Source organism: Pseudorasbora parva, chromosome 5, assembly GCF_024679245.1.
Source record: "Pseudorasbora parva isolate DD20220531a chromosome 5, ASM2467924v1, whole genome shotgun sequence".
In the NCBI taxonomy this organism is placed as follows: domain Eukaryota; kingdom Metazoa; phylum Chordata; class Actinopteri; order Cypriniformes; family Gobionidae; genus Pseudorasbora; species Pseudorasbora parva.
In genome coordinates, this window is record NC_090176.1 from 51,833,106 (window position 1) to 51,860,614 (window position 27,509).

The 27,509-nt window shown below is 39.7% G+C and overlaps 1 protein-coding gene across 1 annotated transcript in view; it reads right to left on the minus strand.

Annotated features, from left to right (window-relative positions):
* Positions 1–2,143: 2,143 nt before the first annotated feature.
* nlgn4xb (neuroligin 4 X-linked b) overlaps positions 2,144–27,509 on the minus strand; it is a 38,540-nt gene continuing 13,174 nt past the window's right edge. The window contains exons 3-6 of the mRNA XM_067444683.1: positions 26,214–26,366; positions 17,502–17,687; positions 13,460–14,249; positions 2,144–3,818 (exon numbers count right to left, since the gene is read on the minus strand). Of these exons, the coding sequence (XP_067300784.1) occupies positions 2,960–3,818; positions 13,460–14,249; positions 17,502–17,687; positions 26,214–26,366 (1,988 nt within the window). The 3' untranslated portion in view covers positions 2,144–2,959. The remainder of the gene's footprint in view (positions 3,819–13,459; positions 14,250–17,501; positions 17,688–26,213; positions 26,367–27,509) is intronic.

Consider the following 27,509-nt stretch of genomic DNA (forward strand, 5'->3'; position numbering starts at 1 on the left):
TAAGAATTTAACATGAAAGATGATGCATACATTTAATAAGATTTAAAAAAAATGGCCTTTATAAAATTAAATAACGCCCTGGGGTGAATATCACAAATATGCAGATTTAAGTCGGCCGATGTAAAAGCTGACAGAACACTGATGAGAATATTACTACAGAATCAATAGACGTAAACCACCAATTTAACTGAATTTGATTAAATTAATGTTTAAGTTGATATTTACAAGAACTATTGTAACTGTTACTAACTTTTAACTGCTGTAAAAAGCACCTTATTTGTTTAAAGTGTTTGCAAACCATATGTTATTGCACTTTTGTTCATTTAGCAGCACTTTTGTATTCATTATTGAATTTTGCGCGTACTGCGATTAATCACAGAAAAGCATGCGATTAAACATTTTAATCGTTGCCCAGCACTAATATATATATTCACAGTGGTGACGATGTCTGAATCCTCATGTTCTGTTCTTTAAGCTGCACATGTAAAACTGAACAAAACTAATTGTGGTATTTTGAATGGGTCACAGACACTTATGCATATTAATTTAATTCTAATGTAACAGGATTTTCGTTTTATATATATATATATATATACATATTGTGGCCCCCTCATTTTAAGATGAATCAAAGTCTGGCTACGCCACCGCCTGACAGATATCAAAGAAACACGAGCTGTAAGAAAAGAGTTTTAGCCAATCAGAAACACTCTCCACCTGCCAATCATTGTGTGTGTTTGCAGAACATCTGAAAGCACTTCCAGCACCTTTAAGATCTGACAGAAGAGCCTCTCAGAGCCTCACACGGCAGCCTGATCTCGGGATTAACATGTAAGATGTGACGCTTGTGACTCCTCGATTCAAACACCTGTTGAGTCACACTTACAAACACACTGCGAGTGTGTGGTTCAGTAAAGATTCATTTGGCACAGAGACAAAGTATTTTCAGAAATCCTCTTAAATCAGCCACAGCGATCAATACTCTAATAGATAGATAGATAGATAGATAGATAGATAGATAGATAGATAGATAGATAGATAGATAGATAGATAGATAGATAGATAGATAGATAGATAGATAGATAGATAGATAGATAGATAGATAGATAGATAGATAGATACCATCTAGAAAAGACTAGCAACAAACTAGCCGCCTCCCAGAATACACTAACATCTGCATAGCAACACCCAAGTAACCACCCAGAATGCCCTAGAAACACCATAGCAACCCCCAGAATACCCCAGCAACTGCCTAGCAGCACCATAAGAACAGCCTAGAAACCACATAACAATACTCTGAGCAACCACCCAGAACACCCTAGCAACTGCTTAGCAACCCTCAAGCAAATGCACTGATCCATCCATCCATCCATCCATCCATCCATCCATCCATCCATCCATCCATCCATCCATCCATCCATCGCCTGTCCGCCTGTCCATTCATCATCTATCTATCTATCTATCTATCTATCTATCTATCTATCTATCTATCTACCTATCTATCTATCTATCTATCTATCTATCTATCTATCCATCCATCCATCGCCTGTCCGCCTGTCCATTCATCATCTATTTGTCGTTCTATCTATCTATCTATCTATCTATCTATTTATCTATCTATCTATCTATCTATCTATCTATCTATCTATCTATCTATCTATCTATCTATCTATCCATCCATCCATCCATCCATCCATCCATCCCTGTCTGCCCATCCATTCATCATCATCTATCTGTCGTTATATCCATCCATCCATCCATCCATCCATCCATCCATCCATCCATCCATCCATCTATCCATCCATCCATCGCCTGTCCGCCTGTCCATTCATCATCTATCTGTCGTTCTATCTATCTATCTATCTATCTATCTATCTATCTATCTATCTATCTATCTATCTATCTATCTATCTTTCTATCTATCTATCTATCTATCTATCTATCTATCTATCTATCTATCTATCTATCTATCCATCCATCCATCCATCCATCCCTGTCTGCCCGTCCATTCATCATCATCTATCTGTCGTTATATCCATCCATCCATCCATCCATCCATCCATCCATCCATCCATCCATCCATCCATCCATCCATCCATCCATCCATCCATCCATCCATCCATCCATCCAGCCATCCATCCATCCATCCATCGCCTGTCCGCCTGTCCATTCATCATCTATCTGTCGTTCTATCTATCTATCTATCTATCTATCTATCTATCTATCTATCTATCTATCTATCTATCTATCTATCCATCCATCCATCCATCCATCCATCCATCCATCCATCCATCCCTGTCTGCCCGTCCATTCATCATCATCTATCTGTCGTTATATCCATCCATCCATCCATCCATCCATCCATCCATCCATCCATCCATCCATCCAGCCATCCATCCATCCATCCATCCATCGCCTGTCCGCCTGTCCATTCATCATCTATCTGTCGTTCTATCTATCTATCTATCTATCTATCTATCTATCTATCTATCTATCTATCTATCTATCTATCTATCTATCTATCTATCTATCTATCTATCTATCTATCTATCTATCTATCCATCCATCCATCCATCCATCCATCCATCCATCCATCCATCCATCCATAATGAAAATGATTCCATCGCTATTTTTCTTCCGTTATCGCTCATTTACATTTAGAACAATATATAATTATCGTTATTGTCATACGTATCATGCTTGGTGTGAACGGGCCTCGAGATGCAGGTATTTGAGAGTCTGAGCGTTAAAACGTCTCACACATTAATCAGGAAATCAGGATGCAAATAATATGTCTTAACTTACGCAATCATATTTATCGACCATGAATGCGAAGAATGTTTACATTCACTGATCACATTATACAGGTTAATAAGTGTAACGTTACTTAATTCATAAAAGAGTCCGTAGCAAAATAACACCCTCAGTGTTTGGGTGCGCATCTAAAGAGTCCGTCGACTGGTTATACTCTGGTCGTGGAGTGTCCGTGAGGGAGCCCCGTGCTCGGAGTGCTGTTTCCGAAAGCGTTAAAGGGGCTGTGATACGACGGCTGCATCCCCGAAAACGAGCTGGGAATCATCGTGATGGTGTTGGGCGCCATTAGCGGCACATCGTCGGGCGAGCGGCGTAAGGTTAGCGCGTAATCAGGCGGACAGGTTAGGCGAATCATATCGTGGCCTTGAAGCGAATCGCAATCGTGATCATGATCGTGGTCGAGCTGTTTCATCTGCAGGGACATTAACTCTTCGCTCGGCACGCGGGGAATATCATTGGCGAGGTTTCTCGGAGGACTAAGCCGGCGGCTTGACTCCAGTCGGTGTTTATCCTTCTTGTAGTAGAGCGCCGCGAACGCCAAGATGTTTAAGAAGAGAAGCGACGCGCCAACTGCGATCGTCACACTTAGCTCTGTGGAGTAATCTCGCGCTTCGATGATGACCGTCCCGTCGGCATGCTCCGATGTCTTTTGCTGATCCGACATCTGTTTGGTGTTTGCCGGAGGATTAGGCGGATGGCGAGTGGTGGAAGGCCAAAGTTTGTTGGATAGGCGTTTGGTGTAGGAGAAGGGCGTTGTGTCTTGCGGGGGGATTTTGGTCGTCGATGAGACGTACTGGAAGAGTTCGTTGATGTTGTGCAAATGTGGCACTAACTCCAGCCAGAAGGCGATCTTGGTAGCTCTGTAGTGGTCGCGCACGCGTGGCTTCAGGCCGATGTGAAGGTACAGCTGGTCTTTAGGGTTGTATTTGGACCATGCCACCTCCTCAAAGCGGTTCGGTTTCGTGTGGATGAACTTTGTGTCTTGAGGAACTGGTTGATTCGGGTCTCTGTAAAGTACATCAACACAACATGCCTTTAATGGCGTTATCTGCAATATATATAAATCTCTAGCCATTTTCAAAAAACATTAAGACACATCTTTTCATCCTGCATCTGATAAAGACTAGCACTTAACTATCCAATTCAAATTGTTGTTTATTTATTTGTTTATATAAAAAAATGTGTTTGTGTACTGTTCGATTAACTGAGACTTCCCTACAGCGCTTTCAGGCTGTTGTCTTGTTTGTTTCGTTGCTTCTATCGCTCTGCCCTCTTTTGTAAGTTGCTTCGGATAAAAGCGTCTGCTAAATTATTAAATTTAAATGTAAATATAAACATTTTGCACTGCAAAAAAATGCTTTTCGTTTCTAGTCAAAATATCTAAAAATTCTTACATTAAGAAACATTTACTAGACAATTACAAAATATTGTCTTGTTTTGGGAAAAAATATCTCAAAATGAAGAGTTTTTGTTTCAAATAAGATAAATAATCTGCCAATGGGGTGAGAAAAATATTGTTGTTTTAAGATCATTTTTCTCACCCCATTGTCAGATTATTTATCTTATTTTAAGCAAAAACTCTCTTCATTTTGAGTTATTATTCCCAAAACAAGACAATTACTTTTGCTTGTCTATTAAATACTTCTTGTTTTAAGAATTTTTTAGATGTTTGGACTAGAAACAAGACAAAAATACAGCTGCAAGCAGCAATTCCGGGGCCAAGCGCAAAGAAGAAAATGAGACATGCCGGCATGGCTGGGAGTGACCAGCTGCAAAAATGAACCATTAAAGACCTATTAACATAAGCTGAGGCAAAATAGATATACAATTATACATAAAGTAAAAAAAAAAAAAAAAAACGATTTAATAATGTATCACTTTTTACCAATAGGTGGCGCTGTGACCAAATGAATGTGGTGTGGTCAGAGTGAGGTGACAATGACACATGCACAGTTTGCTGTCATTATGTCAAAACATTGCAGAAATACAACCTTAAGAGTCATTTTGGAATCATGCCTCAGCTTCGTTGCTGTGTTAAACAAAAACTATTTAATCTATTGATGTGAAATGAAGTCCCACATGTGACTAGATATGTGTATGTGTGTAAGTGTGTGTTCTAAGGTCTAAGTATATGAAAGGTGTGAACATGAACTTTTGTACAGTTTTTATTTTATTTATTTTTTTGGCAAGGGTAAATCTTATTACTCATGTTTGTTTATATGTTGTAGCTTAACATCAGCCTGCCCAGGGACTACGGGTGAAAATTAGCTCTTGAGCTAAAACCCGGTACTATGCATCTCTCCCTTTGAGTTTAATGTTTATTGTATGCTGTCCCTGTTTCTTAAATAAATAAATAAAAAATAAAATAAAAAAATCAATATCTTTGTGTCGGGATGGTCTGAAGATAATGCGATTCAATTTTGGTGAAAATCGGACAAACGGCCTAGGAGGAGTTTGAAAAAGTAGGTTTTTAACTAATAACCAGATGGAGGAGAGGAGGTTTTACCAAATATAGCAAAATTGATATCTATGTTCTCAGCAGTAGCCAAGGAATGTATTATGACCAGTTTCATTATAATAAGCTAATTTATTCAAAAGCCTTTTTGTAAATTTTGTTATACATTTTTATCACAAGGTGGCACTGCCCCGAAACTTTATGAGCACCTTCAGGGCATTGTGCAGAAGACACATAACAAGTTTCATAACGATATGCTAATGCCTTCGTAAAATATAGCATTTTTAGACAAAATTCAAAATGGCCGACGCCAAAAATGGGTGATATGGAATAATTGGATATTTATCGACTCGGCATGATGTCCCGAATCTAACAAGACCACTTTTATGATTTTTGGACAAACCCATCAGAAGCTATAAGCCAAAATAACATTTTTTTGTATCTCCGGACCAGTAGGTGGCACTGCACCAAAATGCTCCAGGTCACTTCAGGTCATGCTCGTGATGACATGTACCAAGTTTAGGTTGAATACGATAAAGCATTGCAGAGATACAGCCTTAAGAGTATTTTTGCAACTGCTAAGTAAAATTTGTTTGCGCATTTATCAAAAACGATTCGACAAATCAACTTGACTTTAATAATTTTTTGTTGGCATGGTCTGAAGATGATCTGGTTCAATTTTCGAGAAAATCAGAGCAACGGCCTAGGAGGAGTTCGAAAAAGTAGCTTTTTTGGAAAATTTCATGACGTCATAGGGTGCATTCGAATCGGCTTGAGCCAAGGAATCAAGGGAAAAAAGAATTTTGTTTCTAGCCCTTATGGTTCAAAAGTTATTAGCATAAACATAAGTGCAACTTTGGACAGGTGGTGGCGTAAGAGGGATTGAGTTAGAGACTGAGTTGGGACTGTCCTCTATCTGTGTGCCAAATTTCACAACTTTTTACCATACGGTTCTATGGGCTGCCATAAGCCCCGTTTCCACCGCAGGATCTTTACCCAGGAACTTTGGGTGGTACTCGGTGTGTTTAGACCGCAGGAACCAGGGTCTAAATGAAGTTCCGGGTAAATATTTCCTCCTCCAAACGGCTCTGCTCGCGAGGTAGTACTTTTTCAAAGTTCAGGAACTTTCGAGGGCGGGACTTGGGCGCTGAACATGCTGATTGGTTTAGCATTTTAATTTCAACCGGCATTTTTAAAAGTCTTTTGCAAGGTTCGGTCTGCGTTCAGTAAATATCAGTCTTGCTCTCTGTCTGATGGCGCGCGGTCGTCTCAGCCATCTCACGTGCAATGTCCGTAATAGCTGATAATAATATACATTGTCATTTTAAATCTAGCACAGCTTGAATCTCTTCCATACTCATTATTATTTTTTTACAGTCTATTTTTCACCATGACCTGACCGATCACTATAAGTGTGCGTCCTTACATGACGTGACGGCGCGCGCCGCGCTCATGTTGACAAGAGAGGAAAGCTCATTTTTCTGAAGGGTAAACTTTTTATTTCGTAAGTTATGAAGATAATGTTGGAATAATGACAGCGTATATTGCCCCAGGCAGTTTTTATTTTAACTGCGCCTGACAGAAGATTTTTTTTTTTTCTGAGATGATTATTACACTTTACAGCAGATAAATAGCTTATGTAATACTGTATTAGTCCTGGTGGCCGTTAAGAGTTGCTATGGCTACAGTAAACACAGTCCAGCTGCTGGAGAAAACAGCGGCGACATTTTTGATGCGGTAGACAAACTGCATGTGACAAAATGATTGCGATTGAAAGTCATCACATGTAAACACCAGATCGGTTTAGATAATGTCTCATGTAAACACCAGATCGGTTTAGATAACGGCTCATGAAAACACCAGATCGGTTTAGATAACGGCTCATGAAAACACCAGATCGGTTTAGATAACGTCTCATGTAAACACCAGATCGGTTTAGATAACGGCTCATGTAAACACCAGATCGGTTTAGATAACGGCTCATGTAAACACCAGATCGGTTTAGATAACGGCTCATGTAAACACCAGATCGGTTTAGATAACGGCGCATGTAAACACCAGATCGGTTTAGATAACGGCTCATGTAAACACCAGATCGGTTTAGATAACGGCTCATGTAAACACCAGATCGGTTTAGATAACGGCTCATGTAAACACCAGATCGGTTTAGATAACGGCTCATGTAAACACCAGATCGGTTTAGATAACGGCTCATGTAAACAACAGATCGGTTTAGATAACGGCTCATGTAAACACCAGATCGGTTTAGATAACGGCTCATGTAAACACCAGATCGGTTTAGATAACGGCTCATGTAAACACCAGATCGGTTTAGATAACGGCGCATGTAAACACCAGATCGGTTTAGATAACGGCTCATGTGAACACCAGATCGGTTTAGATAACGTCTCATGTAAACACCAGATCGGTTTAGATAACGTCTCATGTAAACACCAGATCGGTTTAGATAACGTCTCATGTAAACCCCAGATCGGTTTAGATAACGGCTCATGTAAACACCAGATCGGTTTAGATAACGGCTCATGTAAACACCAGATCGGTTTAGATAACGGCGCATGTAAACAACAGATCGGTTTAGATAACGTCTCATGTAAACACCAGATCGGTTTAGATAACGTCTCATGTAAACACCAGATCGGTTTAGATAACGGCGCATGTAAACACCAGATCGGTTTAGATAACGGCTCATGTAAACACCAGATCGGTTTAGATAACGGCTCATGTAAACACCAGATCGGTTTAGATAACGGCGCATGTAAACACCAGATCGGTTTAGATAACGGCTCATGTAAACACCAGATCGGTTTAGATAACGGCTCATGTAAACACCAGATCGGTTTAGATAACGGCGCATGTAAACACCAGATCGGTTTAGATAACGGCTCATGTAAACACCAGATCGGTTTAGATAACGGCGCATGTAAACACCAGATCGGTTTAGATAACGGCTCATGTAAACACCAGATCGGTTTAGATAACGGCTCATGTAAACACCAGATCGGTTTAGATAACGGCGCATGTAAACACCAGATCGGTTTAGATAACGGCTCATGTAAACACCAGATCGGTTTAGATAACGGCTCATGTAAACACCAGATCGGTTTAGATAACGGCTCATGTAAACACCAGATCGGTTTAGATAACGGCTCATGTAAACACCAGATCGGTTTAGATAACGGCGCATGTAAACACCAGATCGGTTTAGATAACGGCTCATGTAAACACCAGATCGGTTTAGATAACGGCTCATGTAAACACCAGATCGGTTTAGATAACGGCTCATGTAAACACCAGATCGGTTTAGATAACGTCTCATGTAAACACCAGATCGGTTTAGATAACGGCGCATGTAAACACCAGATCGGTTTAGATAACGGCGCATGTAAACACCAGATCGGTTTAGATAACGGCGCATGTAAACACCAGATCGGTTTAGATAACGGCTCATGTAAACACCAGATCGGTTTAGATAACGGCGCATGTAAACACCAGATCGGTTTAGATAACGGCTCATGTAAACACCAGATCGGTTTAGATAACGGCTCATGTAAACACCAGATCGGTTTAGATAACGGCTCATGTAAACACCAGATCGGTTTAGATAACGGCTCATGTAAACACCAGATCGGTTTAGATAACGGCTCATGTAAACACCAGATCGGTTTAGATAACGGCGCATGTAAACACCAGATCGGTTTAGATAACGGCTCATGTAAACACCAGATCGGTTTAGATAACGGCTCATGTAAACACCAGATCGGTTTAGATAACGGCTCATGTAAACACCAGGGGCCTGTACCATGATGGTAGTTTAACAAACTCAGGGTTAAAGGATTAGTTTTGAGTTGACAAAACCAAACCATTGTATTAAGGCTTTGTTGGTCCCATGATGCTGATCTTCCACTTTCTTTGTCAACTCAGGCTTTGATCCTGAGTTCAGGAGTTTAGCTGTGACATCAGTAGTGAACAGCCAATCACACGCTGTGGAACTGAGACGAACTTCTCGCGAGACAATCAGTGAGATTCATTTCTCTCTTCTGCAGAATATTGCATGATTGAAAAATGTTGAGAATTAAAATAAAAAAAATACACAGCAAGAAGAAAAGCTGTCTATGAAAGAGGACAACTTTAAGAAAAATAGTATACGTCAATGCAAGTAAAAGTTATGAAGTTAGTTTAGTTGATATAGAGAAAATTGAACATTTAAGCTTAGTAAGCTTCTTTTTTTTAATAGGCTAGTTTTATTTATTGATTTTAAAGCTTATCCATATGACTTTATGCAGGTGATGTTATTTATATGACTTATGTATTAATTTTAACAAAGTGCCTATTAATGATTGATTAACTAAAATGATAAATGTGTAATTTATTAAAGGTATAATAATTACATAAGCTATATCTAAATCATTCAAAATTATTATTTTTTATAAATAAGCATTGTTAAAAGCCAGACACTTTAGTCTTTAAAAACCATTTACTATGCAGTTACCTTTAATTTGGAGTAGAAACAGGGGGAGTGACTTGCGACACTGCATCAGAGGTGTGTCACTTTACTCACAGCTGATTGGTCCAATTTCAGATTGAGATCTCTAATCCAGAACATAACCTGCCCCAGAGCAGGTTAGCTCTGGAGCGTAAGTTACTATGGTGATGAACACAGCTAAAAGCCAAACCACTTTAATGGTACCTAAAACCCAGGATTGGCACAAACTAAGCTTAAACAAATCTGGCTAGCCAGCTAAACCAGCTTCATGGTACAGGACCCAGATCGGTTTAGATAACGGCGCATGTAAACACCAGATCGGTTTAGATAACGGCTCATGTAAACACCAGATCGGTTTAGATAACGGCGCATGTAAACACCAGATCGGTTTAGATAACGGCGCATGTAAACACCAGATCGGTTTAGATAACGGCTCATGTAAACACCAGATCGGTTTAGATAACGGCGCATGTAAACACCAGATCGGTTTAGATAACGGCTCATGTAAACACCAGATCGGTTTAGATAACGGCGCATGTAAACACCAGATCGGTTTAGATAACGGCTCATGTAAACACCAGATCGGTTTAGATAACGGCGCATGTAAACACCAGATCGGTTTAGATAACGGCTCATGTAAGCACCAGATCGGTTTAGATAACGGCTCATGTAAACACCAGTTCGGTTTAGATAACGGCTCATGTAAACACCAGATCGGTTTAGATAACGGCTCATGTAAACACCAGATCGGTTTAGATAACGTCTCATGTAAACACCAGATCGGTTTAGATAACGGCGCATGTAAACACCAGATCGGTTTAGATAACGTCTCATGTAAACACCAGATCGGTTTAGATAACGGCGCATGTAAACACCAGATCGGTTTAGATAACGTCTCATGTAAACACCAGATCGGTTTAGATAACGGCGCATGTAAACACCAGATCGGTTTAGATAACGTCTCATGTAAACACCAGATCGGTTTAGATAACGGCTCATGTAAACACCAGATCGGTTTAGATAACGGCTCATGTAAACACCAGATCGGTTTAGATAACGGCTCATGTAAACACCAGATCGGTTTAGATAACGGCGCATGTAAACACCAGATCGGTTTAGATAACGGCGCATGTAAACACCAGATCGGTTTAGATAACGGCGCATGTAAACACCAGATCGGTTTAGATAACGGCTCATGTAAACACCAGATCGGTTTAGATAACGGCTCATGAAAACACCAGATCGGTTTAGATAACGGCGCATGAAAACACCAGATCGGTTTAGATAACGGCGCATGTAAACACCAGATCGGTTTAGATAACGGCGCATGTAAACACCAGATCGGTTTAGATAACGGCGCATGTAAACACCAGATCGGTTTAGATAACGGCTCATGTAAACACCAGATCGGTTTAGATAACGGCTCATGTAAACACCAGATCGGTTTAGATAACGGCTCATGTAAACACCAGATCAGTTTAGATAACGGCGCATGTAAACACCAGATCGGTTTAGATAACGGCTCATGTAAACACCAGATCGGTTTAGATAACGGCGCATGTAAACACCAGATCGGTTTAGATAACGGCTCATGTAAACACCAGATCGGTTTAGATAACGGCTCATGTAAACACCAGTTCGGTTTAGATAACGGCTCATGTAAACACCAGATCGGTTTAGATAACGGCTCATGTAAACACCAGATCGGTTTAGATAACGGCTCATGTAAACACCAGATCGGTTTAGATAACGGCGCATGTAAACACCAGATCGGTTTAGATAACGTCTCATGTAAACACCAGATCGGTTTAGATAACGGCGCATGTAAACACCAGATCGGTTTAGATAACGTCTCATGTAAACACCAGATCGGTTTAGATAACGGCGCATGTAAACACCAGATCGGTTTAGATAACGTCTCATGTAAACACCAGATCGGTTTAGATAACGGCTCATGTAAACACCAGATCGGTTTAGATAACGGCTCATGTAAACACCAGATCGGTTTAGATAACGGCTCATGTAAACACCAGATCGGTTTAGATAACGGCGCATGTAAACACCAGATCGGTTTAGATAACGGCGCATGTAAACACCAGATCGGTTTAGATAACGGCGCATGTAAACACCAGATCGGTTTAGATAACGGCTCATGTAAACACCAGATCGGTTTAGATAACGGCTCATGAAAACACCAGATCGGTTTAGATAACGGCGCATGAAAACACCAGATCGGTTTAGATAACGGCGCATGTAAACACCAGATCGGTTTAGATAACGGCTCATGTAAACACCAGATCGGTTTAGATAACGGCTCATGTAAACACCAGATCGGTTTAGATAACGGCGCATGTAAACACCAGATCGGTTTAGATAACGGAGCATGTAAACACCAGATCGGTTTAGATAACGGCTCATGTAAACACCAGATCGGTTTAGATAACGGCTCATGTAAACACCAGATCGGTTTAGATAACGGCTCATGTAAACACCAGATCGGTTTAGATAACGGCGCATGTAAACACCAGATCGGTTTAGATAACGGCTCATGTAAACACCAGATCGGTTTAGATAACGGCGCATGTAAACACCAGATCGGTTTAGATAACGGCGCATGTAAACACCAGATCGGTTTAGATAACGGCTCATGTAAACACCAGATCGGTTTAGATAACGGCGCATGTAAACACCAGATCGGTTTAGATAACGGCTCATGTAAACACCAGATCGGTTTAGATAACGGCGCATGTAAACACCAGATCGGTTTAGATAACGGCTCATGTAAACACCAGATCGGTTTAGATAACGGCTCATGTAAACACCAGATCGGTTTAGATAACGGCGCATGTAAACACCAGATCGGTTTAGATAACGGCTCATGTAAACACCAGATCGGTTTAGATAACGGCGCATGTAAACACCAGATCGGTTTAGATAACGGCGCATGTAAACACCAGATCGGTTTAGATAACGGCTCATGTAAACACCAGATCGGTTTAGATAACGGCGCATGTAAACACCAGATCGGTTTAGATAACGGCGCATGTAAACACCAGATCGGTTTAGATAACGGCTCATGTAAACACCAGATCGGTTTAGATAACGGCGCATGTAAACACCAGATCGGTTTAGATAACGGCTCATGTAAACAGTCCACTAAATCTTTCAATCGGTACACACAAAAATGATTACTGTCCGTCACTGGCTTGGAGGAGCAGTCGCGCGCAGTCCTACATCACCGGACCAATCTGACTAATCTTCTCGTTACTTTAGATCGCGGTGGAAACGCAGACAGCTGCAGGTCTGGGGGGAGAAAAGTTCCTGTAAAAAAGTTCCTGGTACAAATTGTTCCGGGTAATTTTGGTGGAAACGGGGCTATAGTCTCGGAAGAGCGGAAGAAGAATAATAATAATAAGAACGCCAATGATTTCAAAAGGTGCCTACGCACCTCGGTGCTTGGCCCCTAAATACTAAGTAAGAAAAGCATTTTTTTGCAGTGTGCCAATGGATTTCATAGTCAGTTGTGTCTAGTAGCCTACTATATAAATTACAAAGGTTTAATTTGCATCTTTATTTCAAACGACCTGACCGACCGCGACCCAAATAGCATTAAAAATATTTTTGGGTGATTCGTAACCCCGGGTGACCCACTAATTCTGGATCAAACTGCGCATGCGTCACGTACTCACCCAGTCTTGGCAAAGTTAGTCCAGTAGGTCATGACCACGGCGCTCAGCATAATGTCATTCTTGGAGAAGTTGCAGTTGAAGAGATCAGTGGGTCCGATCATGGGAATGCCGAAAACGTACGGAAGCTCGTCTCCGTGTGCCGAATCGGCCCAGGCCGGCTTCATGTCGCTCTGGCAATGATGGTAAAAGGCATAAAAGTAGGTGGGCGAGCCGTACTGAGCGTGCAGATCTGCTGTAGCTACAGCCGGCGCCACCCACTGGTGATCCGTGAAAAGTGCAACCAACGTTTTCCGGCGCATTTCTGGATTCTCCCTGTCCGCCCAATCCGTGTACATGAACTTTATGGTCTCCCGGAGTGTGTCTTTCCCTTCCGGATAGCCGTATAAATGATCGACGAATTCCGATATGGCAAACTCAAAGTCGTTTCCGGTGATTCTGTCTTCGCTGTCTAAAATGCCGTCCACAAACTTGTATCCCTCGCCCTGGTTGACTCCCAACATTATATCGTAGTTTAGGAACTCTCCCTGCTCCATGAGGATTTGTGGATCATCCGGAATGACGTCTCCGTCGATCACGGGTCCGAATGCGATGTGATATTTGGCAGGGGTGATGTTCTGCTCGATGAGCTCCTTGTAGTTCTTGCTTTGGAGGCATTCGATCAGCTCCACCGTGTCGTCCTCATTGCATCCCACCTTCTCAGCCAACATTCGGGTATATTTGGCCGGCTGGTAGTTGACCGCCCAGCTGGAGAGAGCCGTGCCGCTCTGAATAATCGCTTTCTGGAACAGATCTGGGACACAAACAGAGCAATGAAACATTTACACTGTAAAAAAATGCTCTTTGTCCAAATATCTAACCATTCTTAAAGGGTTAGTTCACCCAAAAATGAAATGTCTGTCATTAACTCCTCTCCCTAATGTCGCTCCACACCCGTAAGACCTCCGTTCATCTTCACACACAGTTTAAGATATTTTATATTTAGTCCGAGAGCGTATGCAAGTGTATGCACACTATACTGTCCATGTCCAGAAAGGGAATAAAAACATCATCACAGTAGTCCATATGAGACATCAGTGGGTTAATTAGAGTCTCTTGAAGCATCAGAAATACATTTGGGTCCAAAAATAACAAAAACTACGACTTTATTCAGCATTGGCTTCTCTTCTGGGTTAATTTTTGATCCGCGAACAAAGATTTGAATGGTTATGAATCAGCAGAGGTGGGTAGTAACGAATTACATTTACTTCGTTACATTTACTTGAGTACATTTTTTGGGTAACTTGTACTTTTAGAGTATATTTAAAAATGGGTACTTTTACTTTTACTCAAGTACATTTCTTGTGAAAAAACTGTACTTTTACTTCGTTACATTCGGTGGTGTTCCTCCGCTACTGTCAATGGTGATAATTAATTATATATTTTAAAATAAGTTATGACTTGTTCGCAAGTCTCGCGAAATGTTGGAGAGGCTGCTTCGCGAGAGGTGGATACGCATCACCCGCATAAAATTAGCGCGCGTTTAGTCAGAAGATGATGGCCGAAGCAGAGGGAGATGTGTGTGAGCTACGGCAGATCACCCGTACGTGGCTTCAAGTTCAGCCTGTTTTCAGTCCAAGATGTCAAAAAGAACAGTTTCATAATTTAATACATGCTGTGTGCACCAATATGAACGGACATCTCAGCATACAATAATTCCAGCTCCAACCTGAGAAAGCAGCGGTAAGTGTAACAATGATGCCTATATTTGAACACTATTAATGGTAATTTGGTAACTATGGGCACTTTTCCTTTATTGTAATACTATTTCACACACTGTCTGAGTGTTTTCCTCATATGTGCTCTTGTGCAAGCATTGACAAATCGTTTGAATCCTCCAAACACACGTCCACAAACAAACGTTCACATCTGCACATTTACATATCTTTTTTTCCCCTCATAAAACGAGCAACCTCATTGGCAAAATGTACCTGTGACAATGTTTTTGCAAACCACAAAATACGTACCAATACACACTGCAGGAATTCCAACAGAAATGAACACTATAGGCAGAAAAACTGCATTTTTTTAGTCTATGGTTTGTAAATTAAAACATTTTGAATTTTGCGTCACAGCTCCATGTTCTGCTTTTCTGATTCACCAGATTTGCTAGATAGCTCAGATGATCCAGATTTGTATTTGCAATGTGAAAAGCTTGAGAACGAACCCCATGAAGAACGAGTCATGATAAAAGAGCTCAAAGACGAGTTCTAAACACAAGCTAAAAATACATGGACACAATTTTATTTTTGTCACATTTGCTGTTGTTAACACTTTCGGGTAGGTTTAGTGTGGGTGTACGTTAAAAACACAACGTAACAAAACATGTCAGATTCATGCAAATCTGTTTTGGAAAAAAATAAGCTTTTAGCGCCACCCAGTGGACATTTCACTTTGAAACTGTCGCAATATTTACGTATTGGTACATATTTTGTGGTTTGCAAAAACGTTGCCACAGGTACTGATGAGATCAGGCTAAAAACGAAACAAATTGAATAGCCTAATATATATATATATATGAAATTCAGGGTTTTTGGATCTTATCAATCAGATCGAAAGTAACTAGTAACTAAGTACTTGAGTAGTTTTTTCATCTAATACTTTTTTACTCTTACTCAAGTAACTATTACGATTGTTACTTTTACTTTTACTTGAGTAAATATTTACGTAAGTACTTGTACTTTTACTTGAGTAAAGATGTTGGCTACTCTACCCACCTCTGTGAATCAGTGAATCGATTCATGATTCGGATCGCAGATGTCACGTGATTTCAGCAGTTTGACACACAAACCGAATCATGAATCAATTCACTGATTCATAACCGTTCAAATCTTTGTTCGTGGATCATTGGAGAAGACAATGCTGAATAAAGTCGTAGTTTTTGTTATTTTTGGACCCAAATGTATTTTGGATGCTTCAAGAGACTCTAATTAACCCACTGATGTCTCATATGGACTACTGTGATGATGTTTTTATTCCCTTTCTGGACATGGACAGTATAGTGTGCATACACTTGCATACGCTCTCGGACTAAATATAAAATATCTTAAACTGTGTGTGAAAATGAACGGAGGTCTTACGGGTGTGGAGCGACATTAGGGAGAGGAGTTAATGACAGACATTTCATTATTGGGTGAACTAACCCTTAAAGGTTCTTCATGGAACCATACACCCTGCCAAACAACCATTTAAGAACCTTAAATGAACCATCTTCCTTGAAATCTCAAACAGAAAATTGCTGTCAAAGAATGATGCCAAATAACCATTTAAAGGGCTGGATAGTGTTTTTTTTAGGCTTGGTTGTGTTTACGGAGCGCAGTATAACATGTCTTAATACTTCTTTTTTTCTTCTATCCTCCCTTTATTCCACACCGCTGTCTGTGCTTTGAACGGCTCGTTTGCTTCCTGCTTCAATGAAGCCCCTCCCTCTGAAAAACGCAATGGTCTTAGATTGGTCAGATGGCCAAATGTAGTTTCCTGTATTTTTATTGGCTGAAGTGCCAAGCACAGGTTGAGGCCACGCCCCTTCCCATTACGGGCAGAAGTCACATCTGTGGAGACTAGCGAGGGTTTATGATGTGACCAACCCAGGAAGAAGCTCGTTGTAGTCCAAACCGGCCATTTTTGTAGGCAATAAACTGCCGTAACTTTAAAACACGTCATTGCCCGTTGGTGACGCCCCTTTGGAAATGATTTGTTTATGAAGCATTGCCAGCATAACTCAGCCAATAAAAAATAAAAAATGAAAAATGTACTGGTAATTTTCTGCCAGTACATTACCCAGTAATTTTACGGAAATGTTCCGTTAACCCTTAAAACACAAACTAATGCAATGTGTAATTCAAAATACAAGTAAAACACCTGTAAAAAAATATTTGGAAAATTCCTTCATATTTATACAGAACATTGTTCCCTATTTTTACAGACTTTTTTTTACAGTGCAGCCATATGGTAACTGATGAATCGTGCAGCCCTATATATTCACACAGCTCATTCTTCCACAGACCTTCAGAATAGTGTGAGAGGGTCAGCAGACTGACACACGAGGCTCCGGCGCCGGAGCCAAATATTGTGACCCGCTCTGGATCGCCGCTGAAGGCCTGAATGTTCTCCTTCACCCATCGCAGAGCCTGAATCTGATCCAAAAGGCCATAATTCCCCTTCGCTGCCTGATCTCCGGTGCTGAGGAAACCTGCAACACAACACATCTGAAGATCAACACACAGCGCTGGACAGATTTCATCTTTCACTACTGATTCAGGCCCAGGGTTATCATCAACTTAAACACAATTACATATACAGTATCGCTCAAAGTTTGGAAACAATGTTTTTGAAATCAAGTCTGCATTTAATTACAAAAAGAAAACTGTAACACTGCAAAAAATGCTTTTCTTACTCAGTATTCTTGTCTTGTTTCTAGTCCAAACATCTAAAAATTCTTAAAACAAGAAGTATTTACTAGACAAGCAAAAGTAATTGTCTTGTTTTGGGAAAAATAACTCAAAATGAAGAGAGTTTTTGCTTAAAATAAGATAAATAATCTGCCAATGGGGTGAGAAAAATAATCTTAATTCAAACAGAAAACAAGATTATTTTTCTCACCCCATTGGCAGATTATTTATCTTATTTTAAGCAAAAACTCTCTTCATTTTGAGTTATTTTTTCACAAAACAAGACATTGATTTTTATGTGTCTAATAAATGTTTCTTAATGTAAGAATTTGTAGATATTTAGACTAGAAACAAGACAAAAATACTAAGTAAGAAATGCAGTGTTGAAGTGTTAGATGGTTGAGTGTTGAATATGGTTACCAGGGTGTTGCTATGCAGTTGCTAAGGTGTTCAGATTGTTTAACATGATAATGTGCAGTTGCTAGAGTGTTTAATATGGTAACTAGGGTGTTGCTATGCAGTTGCTAAGGTATTCAGATTGTTTAACATGTTAATGTGCAGTTGCTAGAGGTTTGAAGATGGTTACCAGGGTGTTGCTATGCAGTTGCTAAGGTGTTCAGATTGTTTAACATGTTAATGTGCAGTTGCTAGAGTGTTGAATATGGTAACTAGGGCGTTGCTATGCAGTTGCTAAGGTATTCAGATTGTTGAACATGTTAATGTGCAGTTGCTAGATGTTTGAAGATGGTTACCAGGGTGTTGCTATGCAGTTGCTAAGGTGTTCAGATTGTTTAACATGTTAATGTGCAGTTTTCTAGAGTGTTGAAGATGGTAACTAGGGTGTTGCTATGCAGTTGCTAAGGTGTTCAGATTGTTTAACATGTTAATGTGCAGTTAACAAATTAAGAGAGTTGTGTATGGATACCAGGGTGTTGCTATGCAATTGCTAAGGTGTTCATAGTGTTTAAGGATGTTGTTGTGCAGTTGCAAGAGGGTTGTGTATGGTTGCCAGGGTGTTGCTATGCAGTTGCTAAGGTGTTCAGGGTGTTTTAGCATGTTGTTGTCCAGTTGCTAGATAGTTGTCTATGGTCGCCAGGGTGTTGCTATGCAGTTGCTAAGGTGTTCAGAGTGTTTCAGCATTTTGCTGTGCAGTTGCTAGAGGGTTGTGTATGGTTGCCAGGGTGTTGCTATGCAGTTGCTAAGGTGTTCAGGGCATTTCAGCATGTTGTTGTTCAGTTGCTAGAGAGTTGTGTATGGTCGCCAGGGTGTTGCTAAGCAGTTGCTAATGTGTTCAGAGTGTTTCAACATGTTGTAGTGCAGCTGCTAGAGAATTGTGTATGGTTGCCAGGGTGTTATTAAGTTGTTCAGAGTGTTTCAGCATTTTGCTGTGCAGTTGCTAGAGAATTGTGTATGGTTGCCAGGGTGGTGCTTTGCAGTTGCTAAGGTTTTCAGAGTGTTTCAGCATGTTGCTGTGCAGTTGCTAGAGGGTTGTGTATGGTTGTTAGGGTGTTGTTATGCAGTTGCTAAGGTGTTCAGGGTGTTTCAGCATGCTGTTGTCCAGTTGCTAGAGAGTTGTGTATGGTCGCCAGGGTGTTGCTAAGCAGTTGCTAAGGTGTTCAGAGTGTTTCAGCATGTTGTTGTACAGTTGCTAGAGAATTGTGTATGGTTGCCAGGGTGTTATTAAGGTGTTCAGAGTTTTTAAAGCATTTCAATCATTCTCACTGTGCACTCAAGATATGAAATAGCAAACTCAATCTCCCTTGAATCTGCCCTAGAGGGTCAACACTATCATCTATCATAAACGCGCGTGTCGATGGTTTTCAGTCGATTAGAGCAGCATTAAACACCAGTTAGCAATTCTCCACCAGCGTTTAGGATTCCTTTAGCTCACTTGACAAATACAGTGGATACACAAGAGGTGGATTTGGTGTATGTTATTTATTGATGAGCTTCATCCATCATCTTTCTGCATCATACTCAAGCATCTCGGAGGCCGTTGCATTATTAATTCCAGCGCGGTGCACAAATAAAAAACGCTTTGGCTGACCTTCACCCGTGATGCATATATCCCCTGACTCCAGGCCAGCGTTTGATAAAGGTTAATTGAAGTCCTCTTTGGTGATGTAGGACTTTCAACAGGGCAATTTATTCCTGAGCAATAAACACAACGGTGCTTTGATGAGCCGTGCAACCATTAAGACAGCGCTTTGGCTGTTATACACCTTGAAAAGTGGCTGGTTATCTGTGACGGTGAGGCAGCTGAACGAGCTCTTAAGCATCTGATGTCTAATGGGATGGATTCTGATGTCATCTGTTTACTTTGCCGTGAGGGAAGAAGCATTTATCACACGCTAAACGTGCCTCGCTTTCCCACCACAGTCTCTATCAGAGCCGTTCAATTATTTACACTGTAAAAATATATAATATTGAGCAGCAACATAAATGAAACTAAAATCTTTTTTTTTAAACGATACATGAAAGAAATTAAAAGTTAAATGAAAGAAAAAAATACAGCTAAAAGTATTAGGAAGCCCCTCCAAATCACTGAGTTCAGGTGTTCAGTCTCTTCATGTCCACAGGTGTATAACTCCAGCTCTAGGCCTGCAGACGCTTCTACACACATTAGTGAAAGAATGGGTCGCTCTCAGGAGCTCAGTGAACTCAAGCGTGGGGCCGTGATAGGCTGACACCTGTGCAATAAGTCCATTCCTAACATTTCCTCACTACTAAATATTCCACGCTCAACTGTTAGTGGGATTATAACAAAGTGGAGGCCATTGGGAACAACAGCAACTCAGCCACGAAGTGAAATCCCAGAGTGAAAAGTGAAATCCTCAGCGCATGCTGAGGGTCACAGTGCGCAGAAGTCTCCAACTTTCTGCAGAGTCAACAGCTCCAGACCTCCAGACTTCTGTGGCCTTCAGATGAGCTCAAGAACAGCGTAGAGAGCTTCATGGAATGGGTTTCCATGGCCGAGCAGCTCATCCAAGCATCGTTACATCACCAAGAGCAACGCAAAGCGTGGGATGCAGTGGAGTAAAGCAGCCGCCACTGGACTCTAGAGCAGCGAGACGTGTTCTCTGAGCGACCAATCACGCTTCAGTCTGACAATCACATGGACGAGTCTGGGTTTGGCCGTCGCCAGGAGAACGGAAATTGCCTGACTGCATTGTGCCAAGTGTAAAGTTTGGTGAACTGGGGGATTATGGGGTGGGATTGTATTTCAGGGGTTGGGCTTGGCCCCTTAGTTCCAGAGAAAGGAACTCTTAATGCTTCACCAAGACATTTTGGACAATTTATCCCGACTTTGTGGGATCAGCCCCTTCCTGTCCCAGCATGACTGCGCTCCAGTGCACAAAGCGTCGGCCCATAAAGACATGGATGAGGAGTTTGGTGTGGAGGAACTTGACTGGCCTGCACAGAGTCCTGAGCTCAACCCGATAGAACAGCTTTGGGATGAATTAGAGCGGAGACTGAGAGCCAGGCCTTCTCGTCCAACATCAGTGCCTGACCTCACAAATGAGCTTCTAGAAGAATGGGCAAAAATCCCCATAAACACACTCCTAAACCTTGAGGAAAGCCTTCCCAGAAGAGCTGGAGCTGTTAGAGAGGGTGGGCCGACTCAAAATATGAACCATAACACTGTTTTCTCTAAAAAAAAGCAAGAGATGTTCAGATGAGAAGAAAAAATATTATTAACACTATAAAAAAGATATAACCATTATCGAAAGCTAAAACTATTAAAAAAAACATATATATATATATATATATATAAATAAACATATTGAAAACTAATCTTGAAAAACTAATCAATAAAAATGTAAAAACTAATAGAGATGACACAAAAACACACAACAAATTAAAAATAAAACGCATCACAAATATGAACCGTGATATCCATGTGTCTTGATTTAAGAATGTTTAGATATTTGTGCAGAAAAACGAGACAGAAACCCTGAGGACGAGCTTCATTTGTCTGCAGTGTAAGTATGAAGGCTGGTCAACAGAGAGTTGTAATGTTGGATCATCTGATAACTTACATAACTCATTTCAGCAGAGTAATCAGATCGTTAAGATTCATTAAAAAAATCCTCCAGTGTCAGCTAAATTTAATAAAGACATCCCGATATTTACTGAAATTGTGGCCTATTTTGCAGTCTAAGAGATATACTACTTTTCAAAAGTTTTAGATGATGTTCTCATTTCTATATTTAATACTTTTTTTCAACAAGGAGTCAGTAAAGACATTTATAAAGTTTTCTATTTCAAATAAATGAGGTTATTCAAGCTTTGTTCATCACTTAGTCCTGAAAACAGACACTAAATCATACAAATGTCAGTCTGTTTCCAACACTGATAATAATCATAAATGTGTGTTGATCATCAGATCCTCATATGAGAATTATTAGTGAAGGATCACGTGACACTGAAGACTGGAGGAATGATGATAAATTCAGCTTTGATCACAGGAATAAACTGTCCTTGAGCTTTGGTCATATAAGAGGTCATCATACTATAAAAATATATAAGTTTCAGAACTAAAAAAACGTCCTTATTAGTCCAAAAACCGCTTTTATTGTAACCAAGGCCAGAGAACGACTCATAGATGGTGAGAGACCGCCTCTGCAGAAGAAGATCAACGCCTACTTTATCAATCGCAATTGTGGCTCCGCCCACTGGAGTGTTAGTGAGATGATGAGGAGAGATGAATAGACTAAAAATAACATTCCCTTCCAAAGCTTGTATTCACTACATTTCACTGTGGATTCTTTGGGAAATCAGTCGCAGACTTTTACGATATGGACTCGGCAGTAATGTCGTGTTAATTTGAATGCCTGATCTGAGATCAGTGATTTCTGAAGTAATGATTCATGTACAGTCAGATGTTCTTTGTCTGTGTGTCGGTAAATAAAACCAGTGACTAAACGCTAATCTGTTATTTAAAGGGATAGTTCACCCAACAATGAGAATATGGCTGGGCGATAAAACGATAACGATAATTATCACGATATAATTTTCCTCAATAAAACGATAACAAAACTTCGAAAAATTCTCGATATAATGCTTACGCGCTACGTGTAATGCGGCGCATGCGTATTGTAGACGGGCTTCTGGGTGTTGTTTACAGTCAGTGGCTGACGGGCTTGGAGGATCGGAGTGAAGTGGAGCGATAAAAATGAGAGAAAGTTACGAAAATTCAGCGCTCACGACCAGCTCGGATGACACAGATAACGTTGACAAGTTAGTTCGCTCAACTTCAGAGGTTTGGAGATATTTTGGCGATCCCATCCGTCATAAAACAGAGCGACGTGCGTGGACTGCTTATCATAGGTTTACCGCATGGAATTTAATTATTAAATGATCCTGCTTCTTCGAAGTTCTTCCATATAACATTGAGTCCAACACAGCCCGACCTCATTCAGTCGATCCCGCAGGCAATCTATATATATATATATATATATATATATCTATGATCGCGTCAGTTTTACCTTATCAGACGGAAGTTATAGCCAATGGGAACACTAGATGAGATTCGTCTGATATGAGGTAAAAAAAACAAAAAAACATATATACTGTAGTGTTTCTCACAGAAACCGATCGGTTCGTGTCTTAAGACATCAATATGTCGTCATGAGCAGCAGGGGTTTGTGTGTGTGTGTTGTCTAAGCATGTTTTGTTTTGCTCTCATAGAATTGTTCCCCATTCACATCATTATATGACCGACACACAGCAACGGTTGAGTTAAAAATCTTCATTAGTGTTCTCCTGAAGAAACACTCACACCTACATGTTGGACACACTGGGGGTCAGCAGATAAACATCTAATTTTAATTTTGAGGTGAACTATCCCTTTAAACCTTCCCAGAAAACATAATAAAGCGCCACTTGTATTGGTTCTTTTTGGAAATGTAATTGTAATTTTAACCACAAAATCATCCCTGACAAGTTACGAACATTTTCTTACTCAGTATTTTTGTCTTGTTTCTAGTCCAAACATCTAAAAATTCTTAAAACAAGAAGTATTTACTAGACAAGCAAGTAATTGTCTTGTTTTGGGAATAAATAACTCAAAATGAAGAGAGTTTTTGCTTAAAATAAGATAAATAATCTGCCAATGGGGTGAGAAAAATAATCTTAATTCAAACAGAAAACAAGATTATTTTTCTCACCCCATTGGCAGATTATTTCTCTTATTTTAAGCAAAAACTCTCTTCATTTTGAGTTATTTTTTCACAAAATAGGACAATAATTTTTGCTTGTCTAGTAAATGTTTCCTAATGTAAAAATTTTGTGATATTTAGACTAGAAACAAGACAAAAATACTAAGTAAGAAATGCATGTTTTGCAGTGTGTATATTTGGACAATATTTGGTGACTTTGAACCGTTTAATGATCTAGTCAAGAGATGCAATTCTCTTTTGCCAGATCTGAACACACTCAATAATAAGGACTCAGAGTATCACACCATTTGATACAAAATGTCTGATCATGACCAAAAGAGTCTGAATCTGTCTAGTGTTCGAAACCAATTTCTCAAGGCTCTCTTCTTCTTAACACACAGATGGAGTTATAAAGTCTGGCTCTACTTCAGTGCAAAGAACCTTGAGACCTTTAAACAACATCGCTTCAATCTCTCGATGAGAAGAAGAGTCAGAAACAGCCCGACGGTTTGCTGAATTCATCAAGGTCGCCACATTCAGAAGTCTTTGAATATGCTTTCAAGTCCTCACTGTGTCCTTTTGTTCAAAGACAATGAGTTTAAGGAATAAAAGGCTTATTTTCAGTGAGGAATCTATTTCTGGAAGAACAACCTTCATTACACAAATAAATAAAAAAGTCCTTTAATGAACGATCAAAAGGCTTTCTAACATCATCTCTTTATTCAAGCTACAGCTTGAGGTTTCTATATTATGAGTTTTAATGAGTGCATATGCACAAATATTCGTCTGTTCATATTTCATGAACTCTACCATTCAATATTTTTTTAAATGAGTCTCTTCTGCTTACCAAAGCTGCATTAATCTGATCATAACTCCAGTAAAGCAGTGAAATATTCCTCCAGTGTAAATCATCTGTTCTTTATGTGAATATATAGTAAAGTGTGATTTATTCCTGTGATCATCATCATCATTACTCTTCAGTGTCACACGATCCTTCACTAATCATTCTCATATGATAAGAAACATGTATAGCTGCGTTTCCACCACAGGAACTTTACCCAGGAACTTTGGGTGGTACTCGGCATGTTTAGACCGCAGGAACCAGGGTCTAAATGAAGTTCCGGGTAAATATTTCCCCCTCCAAACGGCCCTGCTCGCGAGGTAGTACTTTTTCAAAGTTCAGGAACTTTCGAGGGCGGGACTTGGGCGCTGAACATGCTGATTGGTTTAGCATTTCAATTTCAACCGGCATTTTTAAAAGTCTTTTGCGAGGTTCGGTCTGCGTTCAGTAAATATCAGTCTTGCTCTCTATCTGATGGCAATTTCCACAATTTTGGTGGAAAGGGGCTTATGATTATGTTGGAAACAGTTCAAACTGTAATATTTTTATAAATGTCTTTACTGTAACTTTTGATACATTTAAAGCTTCATTGGTGAATAAAATTATTAATTTCTGATGCTCGTGTTTTTTTTTTACGTCAATGAGATGAATGTTCATTTTAGTTCAATAATGTTTTTTATTTAATATTTTGTATTTTCTGGGGGGTTTTATGTTACTAAATTATATTTATGCAGTATTTTTAATCCATTTATTCACTTTTTGAGCATAGACCTGAAAATGAAATTTCCAACTTAAACTCTCATGAATCTTTCATAGACGTTTGGTCTATTTTTAAAGATGACACTTGGCATATTATTAGAGGGAAAGAAAGTTTATTGTTATGAAAAATGCACAAAATACTATTTTTAATTTTCATATGAAATATATATATATATATATTCAAAACATGTTTAACTTTAAAACCTGCAGTAAAATCAAAGACACAAATCTAAACAAACCAAATTGAGGTTGATATCTCAAAAAATGAGCTTTCAGTCAGATTTTATTCTGGTGCAGTACGTAACGCTTCCACTAGAGGACATTCGCTCATTTTCGAATCATGCGCATGATTTGTGTGTGTGGGTGTGTGTGTGGTGTGTGTGTGTTCACAAAGGAAGTGCCAAAACCTTTACCAAGTTTCATACCATTCCGATGAAGTAAACAATTCTAAAAGAATCAAACAAAATATATCATTTCTCCAAAGAGCACCAGAGGGTTAAAAGAGTCATACTGGCCCTGAACGTCATGTACAATGCTGTGATGTGGGATAAAAGGGTTAAACTCACCTAAAACTCCTAACCTGTAGTTGACAGTGACGACGATCACGTTTCCGTAGCTGGCGAGGATACTGCCATCGATCATGTTCCCCGTGCCCTCCACATATGATCCACCGTGAATGTAAACCATGACCGGCTTCAAACCCGTGTCATCGTGAGCATCTGAAAGAGAAGAATCACTTAATACAAACTCATACAGTCTTTAACCCTCTCTCGACACGATACAGTAGTTTGACTTTCTTAACGAGTGAGTCACTGAAACACTCATTCAAACGGCTGATTCATTCAGCAATGAAGCATTTGACTGTCTTAATGAGGGAGTCATTGAATCATTCATTCAATCAATTCATTCAAACATCCGATTCATTCAGGAATGAAGCATTTGTCTGTCTTAATGAGTGAGTCACTGAAACACTCATTCAACGATTGATTCAAATGGCTGATTCATTCAGGAACAGAGCATTTGACTGTCTTAATGAGTGAGTCATTGAATCATTCATTCAATCAATTCATTCAAACATCCGATTCATTCAGGAATGAAGCATTTGTCTGTCTTAATGAGTGAGTCACTGAAACACTCATTCAACGATTGATTCAAATGGCAGATTCATTCAGGAACAGAGCATTTGACTGTCTTAATGAGTGAGTCATTGAATCATTCATTCAACCAATTCATTCAAACATCTGATTCATTCAGGAATGAAGCATTTGTCTGTCTTAATGAGTGAGTCACTGAATCACTCATTCAACGATTGATTCAAATGGCTGATTCATTCAGGAACAAAGCATTTGACTGTCTTAATGAGTGAGTCATTGAATCATTCATTCAACCAATTCATTCAAACATCTGATTCATTCAGGAATGAAGCATTTGTCTGTCTTAATGAGTGAGTCACTGAATCACTCATTCAACGATTGATTCAAATGGCTGATTCATTCAGGAACAAAGCATTTGACTGTCTTAATGAGTGAGTCAATGAATCACTCATTCAACGATTAATTCAAATGGCTGATTCATTCAGGAACAAAGCATTTGACTGTCTTAATGAGTGAGTCATTGAATCATTCATTCAACCAATTCATTCAAACATCTGATTCCTTCAGGGATGAAGCATTTGTCTGTCTTAATGAGCGAGTCACTGAAACACTCATTCAAATGGCTGATTCATTCAGCAATGAACCATTTGTCTGTCTTAATGAGTGAGTCATTGAATCATTCATTCAAATGGCTGATTCATTTAGCAATGAAGCATTTGTCTGTCTTAATAAGTGAGTCATTGAATCATTCATTCAAATGGCTGATTC